This window comes from Siphateles boraxobius, unplaced genomic scaffold (assembly GCF_051911475.1).
Source record: "Siphateles boraxobius isolate OS27281-9 unplaced genomic scaffold, OSU_SipBor_1 66, whole genome shotgun sequence".
Taxonomy (NCBI): Eukaryota; Metazoa; Chordata; class Actinopteri; order Cypriniformes; family Leuciscidae; genus Siphateles; species Siphateles boraxobius.
In genome coordinates this window covers 30,167,613-30,174,975 of record NW_027509193.1, presented here as the reverse complement: position 1 = coordinate 30,174,975, position 7,363 = coordinate 30,167,613, and the positions used below count along the sequence as shown (strand labels likewise).

At 36.6% G+C, this 7,363-nt stretch overlaps 2 protein-coding genes across 2 annotated transcripts; one reads left to right on the top strand and one right to left on the bottom strand.

The window, feature by feature from the left end:
* Nucleotides 1-4,273: 4,273 nt before the first annotated feature.
* On the bottom strand, nt 4,274-5,065 carry hbba2 (hemoglobin, beta adult 2). The gene is made up of 3 exons (XM_077213513.1): nt 4,912-5,065; nt 4,580-4,802; nt 4,274-4,488 (listed from the first exon to the last, which is right to left on the bottom strand). The coding sequence occupies exons 1-3, from the start codon at nt 5,001-5,003 to the stop codon at nt 4,360-4,362; spliced, it is 444 nt and encodes a 147-aa protein (XP_077069628.1). The 5' UTR covers nt 5,004-5,065; the 3' UTR covers nt 4,274-4,359.
* Nucleotides 5,066-6,301: 1,236 nt separating this feature from the next.
* hbaa2 (hemoglobin, alpha adult 2) lies at nt 6,302-7,152 on the top strand. Its single transcript, XM_077213518.1, has 3 exons — nt 6,302-6,447; nt 6,544-6,751; nt 6,942-7,152. Exons 1-3 carry the CDS (start codon nt 6,353-6,355, stop codon nt 7,068-7,070), a joined length of 432 nt encoding a protein of 143 aa, XP_077069633.1. The 5' UTR covers nt 6,302-6,352; the 3' UTR covers nt 7,071-7,152.
* The last annotated feature ends 211 nt before the right edge of the window (nt 7,153-7,363 follow it).

The following is a 7,363-nucleotide window of genomic DNA, read 5'->3' as shown; positions in this document are numbered from 1 at the left end:
AGGCCTAACAGACTTTGTTGGATTCTGTCATGTACAATCCAACAAAGTCTGTTACAATAATAATAATAAAAAAGATTTTGAGGACAGTTACACTGTATTGAGACAGTTGAGAAATAATAATAATATTTTTACAGTTTTCAACAATAATTGTCATTGTTGAACCCTTGCTCTTATTATGTTTCTGATTTCTCAGTTTTGTCATTATTTTTCGCAAATAATTTATTTTATATACGTTTTGAGACATTTTGTTTTAAGAAGTTTCAAAGAGTTAGTAAAAGAGTAAAGTAAAAGTTTCAACTTTTTTATTTAAGTAGGCATCTAATTTTTATTTAGTATTTATTTAGTATTAATACATAACCTCACTGTATTCATTTATAATTTATCATTATTGCGTGACATTTGTGTCAATAATCGTCAAGCACAGGTGACTTCGCGTAGTGGGAGGGGGCCCCCAAATCAAATTCTGCTTAGAGCCCCCAAAAGGCTCAGGCCGGCTCTGAGATCGACACATGATGCAATTTACATGGCTCTACACACTATTCTGGAGCATCTAGAGCAGACTAACACCTATGCCAGGATTCTCTTTGTCGACTACAGTTCACCCTTTAACACTACAGTTCCAAACAAACTAATCACAAAACTACACCATCTGGGGCTAAATGCACACACAAGCAACTGGACTTTGGATTTTTAACAGACCATACACAGAGAGTAAGGCTGGGAAAATACACCTCATACACTCTATCCCTGAGTACGGGAGCACCGCAGGGTCGTGTTCTTAGCCCACTTCTTTACACTGTTTTCCCACATGACTTTGTTGCTACTAATGTGAGGGTTTCGGGTAGGTGGAAGTAGCAAGGATTCAAGTGCAGAGCAATGGGCTTTTATGAATAATAAAAATAAAACAGAATACAAACAAAACTACCCCGTGGTGGAAAACAAAAGGACTGGACTGCAGGATCTAGGCAGGACACAAGGGGTACATTCAACGACGAACCAGCACAGGACTGCAAACACAGGGAGAATAAATAGGGAGAGCAAACAAAGGAGGTAACGAGGGAGGACATACATGACAAGCCATGGGCTCACACCAAACATGACAAAAACACAAGCACATGGCCAGCAAAACAAATCACAAGCCATGTGCTAACACAAAACGAGACACGCAGCTAATGAGAACACTCATAAGACACGTGTTCACACATACCAGGATTACATGAAAGCACGCAGCCAGTGATAAACACAAGCTGCATGCAACACAGCACAAGACAAAACATGACATGAAAGCACATTAAACAAGGCACACAGAGAAGACAAAACAGCAGTGTCAGTGCTCTGTCACAAAACCAAAAAATAGACTACACAGAAGTGACAGAACCCCGACAACTAACCCCACAAACCATATTGTCACGTTTGCGGAGGACACTAGTCATTGGACTGACAACAAACAACAGGGACAAGAGGTACATAGATTGAACACATGGTGTGATGGCCACAACCTCACACTCAACATCAGGAAAACAAAGGAAATAATCATCATCGACTACAGGAGAACAAAAAGGACTGAACATGCCCCACTGCTCGTAACCGTGCGTAAGCCAGAACCTGAGCAGAATTCACTTTATAAATCCCAGTTAGCGGAAGATTGTGCGCACATGCGTCTCCTCCCCGAAACAACCATATACGGAGCTTACAACGCCTAGTTTTACTATGCATATCCTAATCTGCATATCATTTGCATATGATTATTCATCCACGTGATAACATGTTTAACGGTACAAGACATTGGGAAAATATGAAATGCGGATGTTCTGTCACATTAGTTACATTAATAAAAATCATTTAGTAGCCTATCCTTGCCTTGTTTTTGAATAAATAAATAAAATAGTGTAAAATACATTTCCGAGGAAGTTTTTCTCAATCTTTTCCACTGGCCAAAGAGTATTTTTAATTGATTTATGTTTTTAATGGAAACAGATAGACCTTGTTGTGCATTATTTGCGCGAAACTATTTTCTCAGACAATCTGCTATTATCATGATGATAATAGCAGATTGTCTGAGAAAATAGTTTATCATTGTAATAATATCATTGATAAGCAATTATCTCTGTAGTTAAAACATTAAAACACAGCATGCCAGAGGAAAAGTGTTCGAAAGAATTGCATCCACAACAAATATTTCTATTTATTGAATATAAACAATGTTGTAACTTCGCAGTAATGATTTCATGTAATTTAAGTGTTAACTCCATTAATCAGAATGGCATATTTAATATAAATCTTTACAACAGAAGTAAAACAAAGTTTAAATCATTGTTTTATTTATTTAAACTGTTATTGTGAACATGAACTGTATTTATGATTAGGACTTATAAGGAAGATTTACGGTTTTAGATGCGTTATGCTATGCGTCAGTTTCACTACACGGCCCAACGCGCTCGCTAGCGCGGACATTTAAGGGATGGATGTTTGCTTTATGTGATAGGCTTGGTGAGTGAAATTATATTTGTATTATCTTTCTGTATATGTATAATTATTTTAGATTTTCTGTCCAAAAGTGACCAAAAAGACAAACTGCTCCATCTCCAAAATGTTCGTACGCATGGGTCTGATTTTGCGTGCGATGCGCAAATTTTCCCGAAAAGTTTTTTTGTATAAATCACAAGTTGTGCGTCGGAAGTGGCGTAGGCTACGCCTCTTTCAGGGCCTGTTTTGTGCGTACGCAACGTTTATAAATGAGGACCCTGGACTCAAAATATCATAAAAGACCCATCTCACCCAAGCCATCATCTGTTTAACCTTCTGTCTGGGAGGAGATACATGAATATCACTGCTCAGACTTCGAGGAAGAACAATAGTTTCTTTCCCAGGGCTGTGACTGAACACCAAAACAGCTACCCAATCCATCATACCTCAGTGTTAATAATCAAAGTACACAGGCTAGTATGTTTATCTCATCATTGTATATTGCTACTCTTTTTAAATCCATATTTTTGTTATTTATTTTAATTTTATGTTAATCCCATGTGTAGTTATTGTTTTCTAATATTTGTTGTTTGCTGAGCATGGTGACTTTTTGTAATATTGTTGTTTACAATGACAATAAAGCTCTATTCTATCAACTGGCAGTTGTGTTTTATACCTTTTTAGATATGTGCAGATCACAATATGTGCAGTCAGATATAGTATGTGAATTACTATTCTTATGAGTGCGTTACAAAATCATCCAAAAATTAAAATATATTTAGATAATTCTAACTCTTTTCCTTACAAATATAATTTAGTATTCCAACCTGGTATGGTTTTATGGGATTCCATTGTGGTACAATCTTTCCTCAGTTTTTTGTTATGTCCTTTAAAACATTTGATGATATATAATGTAAAGTTCTTGAAAATTCTTCTTTACTCACCAGTGAATGTGACTCATATTTTTTTGGGTGATTAACTGGAGCAAATTACTGAAAAAGCACTTTTCATTGGGGAAAATATGGAGCCATGTGACCTGTGTATTTGTGCTGAAACAAGACACAAATGGCCCACTGTGGGTGATGTGACCACTTTTTTGCATTTTCATTGATTCCTATTTGAGTTCTTCTCCCCTGAGATAAGTTTGACCAATAAATGTATGTCTTATTTTATAAAAAATAAACCAACATAGACTATGTTGCCTTGAGGCTTGAGGTTCTAAATTAATGTTCCTGATATTTCATGATAAATTAGTTATTTGAAGCAATGATTCTGCAAGTGCAAGGCATTTTAAAAGATATGAATGCACAATGTAGAGTTTTGAACACTTCCAGTGTTAGTTACAAGTGATGACTGTTTTGAGTTTTGTGTCTATAGTTTTGCAAAATTACATCAAGGTTCTAAAATTGGTGCCAAACTGAGTGTAAAAAAAAACTTTAGGATAGTGGCAGAATTATGAGAGGGGATCATATCCTATACATTCTTGCAACATCTCACATGCCATAACCTAAGGCAACAAGAACTCTGTTGGGCACATTCATATGGCCCAACTTGCAGCATACCGCTATTATACCATCCGAAAGTCTGCTTTGTGATCAAATTAAGAGCATTTTGAGTGTTTTAAAAATAGAAAAAGAAAATATTAGGCCTATTTCATAACCATTGCAAGGTGAACAACTATTCACTGATAATGCTGAATATGATGGCAACAGTTTTGTTTATTTGAGAGAAATGTTTATGCCCATTTATCAATGAGAAATGCCTAACATATCATTTTGCTGATGAATAAAAAGACTCACAATCCAGCCCTTGTTTGATTGCTTTATTTATATACTTTTTCAACACTTTATTGCATCGAATCATTGAATTAAGGCAGAGATGTCGATCATGTCTTCAGAAGTATTGGCTGGTGAGAGCGGACACAACTACAGACAGGAGCTTCTGCCAGGTGGCCTGAACTGCAGGGGTGAAAGCGGGTCCAAATGCGGTCGCAATGACAATGGTGAGGCAATCGGCCAACAGCTACGTGGGTCAAGAAAACATGCATTTGTTAGGCAACAAAAGTCTGTGATATCCTTATTAATACGCTCAATTTAGAAAATAAAGCATTTACATTGAAGTTGCCTGGATCGACGTTGAGTGTCTCGCAGTGCAGCTGGCTAAGTTGGGCGTAAGTGGCTTTGATGTTATCCATGTTCTTCACGGCTTTGTCCAAAGCATTTAGCACAGTTTTACCATGTGCTGACACTTTAGGATTGCCCTGGATTGCAGCTGCATTGGATAGGTCTCCAAAGGTACCGAAATACCTCTGAGTCCAGGGGTATACAATCAGCACCCTGTCACATGAATAGAAATAGCTCTATAAATCCAAACTCTTTTCAAAATACATAATTGAATTATCGACGTGTTATGTAGACTATAATCTTTGACACGCTTTCACATTACCTTGCCAGAGACTGGGGTCCGATTTCACCGACGTTGATTTTACTCCAGACACTCGCAACAGTTTTGCGCTCGGAATCTGACCACTGCACCATTGTGATTATCTCTTTCCTTTTTCAACAAGTGTGACTGCTGAACATAGATAGATGCGCGCAGAGTTTTTATTTATACTCACACTCTCCGCCCCACACCAGGCGCCGAGACTGATTGGTGTGGTACCCATTCGTAGCTACTTGGATCCGAGCCTAGTTAGCTAAATTTTGATTAGTAACTGTGAACTTAGATTGAACCCATTTGAACCCATTTCGTACATCTCAAAATAAACATAAATTTGGATTCAATCGTCAAAATAACGAATGTCGTATTGTGTGTATTATTGTAAGAGTCCAAATCTAATCAAGGTTGTATGTTGTTATCTAATTCCATACTCAGAAAATGTTGAAAACTATAGCTGATGCTTAAAAACACTATAGGCGCATCGCATTAACAGTGGATGGCACATTGTCAATGTTATAGGCTAATATTTAGACATATGAATCCGTATGGGAAAAGCTCGGGCATGTATATTAGTAATATTAAAAGAACGTTAAATTAAATTAAATGAATGCTTTCAACATCTAATTTTTTAATTTTTTAATTTGAGCGAGTGCCAGCTCATTTTGCTTTATCTGGACACTCAGACCCGTCCTCCCATTTCAAATTGTTCTTAATTTGTTAAATTTTGATAACCGTGGATGTCCTGTTCTTTTTGAATTTGCCCCACCCCTTTAGGTGCCATTTGGTGTCCCCAAAAGACCCCGAAGCATCTCTCACACTGTATGAAAATAATTACATGTTCAAGTTATGAATATAACTTATTTTGATGAGTTAAAGCAATGTAATAACATAAGCAATTTTGCCATTTTTTGTTATAGCCTACTAAATTCAAATCTTTTTAAAAAAAAGTCAGTTTAATGAAATTTTACTTGAAATTACTTAAACATCCAAGTTAATTGTACTTAAAAATTTTAAGGCACCAACTTTTACATGCAAACACAGCAGACTGAATATACATTGTACAGATAAATATTTTTTTTAATTTAGTAATAAAAAAAGGGAGAGAAAAAAAAAAAAAAAAACAAGGACAGTATTTTATTTTTTCAGACCAAAATGGCCAAGACATTCAATATATTGACTCTGGTAATTATTTTAGGATATACATCGCTATTTAGAGAGATGATGCAAAATACATTAATAGACATTTTAAAATAAATGAATAAAGAAATTCACTGCTTTCTATTAAAGGAATGATGAAATGAATTGACAAAATGCGTCTGTAATTATTGGCTGAAGTCTGAGAGGTGGAGCTGTTGGGTGTGGCAGAACTGCGCATTATAAAAAAAAGACCCCTTATCCTTCAACTAAAACTTTTCTCTTGTAATACCGAAGTGGAAAGGAGCGAGAAATGAGTTTGACCGCTAAGGATAAAGCCTCTGTCAAGGCCTTCTGGGGTAAAATCTCAGGTAAGGCCGACACCATAGGACAAGAAGCTCTGGGAAGGTAAGAGATCTACATTTGAATAATTTTTTGACACCAAGCAAATCAATGTCAAAGAGTTTTGCCAAACAAAATAACGGATTTTTCTCATTCCCACAGAATGCTCACTGTCTACCCTCAGACTAAAATATATTTTTCTGGCTGGACTGATTTTTCTCTCGACTCTCCTCAAGTGAAGAAACACGGCAAAACTGTGATGTCAGCCATCACTGATGCTGTGGGCAAAATTGATGATCTTATTGGTGGAATGAGCAACTTGAGTGATCTCCATGCCACTAAGTTTCGCATTGATCCTGTAAACTTCAAGGTGATGAAGATGATTTATGTGCAGTGTTTCTATCCTTTCACTTGAGTGTAACCTACATTTAGAGTGTTAAGATAATCTGACACACCCAAATCATGGTGTGGAGCACTCTGAGAAATTCAAGATGTGAAATAAAATGTGGATTATTTATTCATAGTGTATTAATAGTTCCTTTTTGTGTTATTTTTTTCAGATTCTGTCCCATAACATCCTCGTGACTCTTGCAATTCATTTCCCCGCTGACTTCACTGCAGAAGTGCACGTGGCCGTGGACAAGTTTCTTGCTGCTGTGTCTGCAGCCCTCGCTGATAAATACAGATAAGATCATCATTCAGACAGGGAATACCTCAAATAATGAAAAATAAAATATCAGACGCAATCAATAAAATCTTCAACAATCAAAACGTCTCTTATACGTGCATTTTTTCCGGACGATAACCAAATCAGTAGCCTATCTATGGACAAACAGGTTACATTGCATGATTGAGTCCTTCAACCCCTTTAGACACGTTACTTGGATAACTTTAGCACCTTTTATTGTGCTTTGGAGTTTAATGGGTCTTGTTCCATTTTATGAATTTTATTATGGCTGCTCGAAGGTAATCCGTTACTCTC

Bases quoted from the DNA above. Each gene is read 5' to 3' on its own strand.
- hbba2 (XM_077213513.1), bottom strand. From the start codon at position 5,003: ATGGTGCAGTGGTCAGATTCCGAGCGCAAAACTGTTGCGAGTGTCTGG. The intron at 4,803-4,911 runs GTAATGTGAAAG...TTCATGTGACAG, and splicing joins GGACCCCAGTCTCTGGCAAG to GGTGCTGATTGTATACCCCT. The intron at 4,489-4,579 runs GTAAATGCTTTA...TGACCCACGTAG, and splicing joins TCGATCCAGGCAACTTCAAT to CTGTTGGCCGATTGCCTCAC.
- hbaa2 (XM_077213518.1), top strand. From the start codon at position 6,353: ATGAGTTTGACCGCTAAGGATAAAGCCTCTGTCAAGGCCTTCTGGGGT. The intron at 6,448-6,543 runs GTAAGAGATCTA...TCATTCCCACAG, and splicing joins GGACAAGAAGCTCTGGGAAG to AATGCTCACTGTCTACCCTC. The intron at 6,752-6,941 runs GTGATGAAGATG...TATTTTTTTCAG, and splicing joins TTGATCCTGTAAACTTCAAG to ATTCTGTCCCATAACATCCT.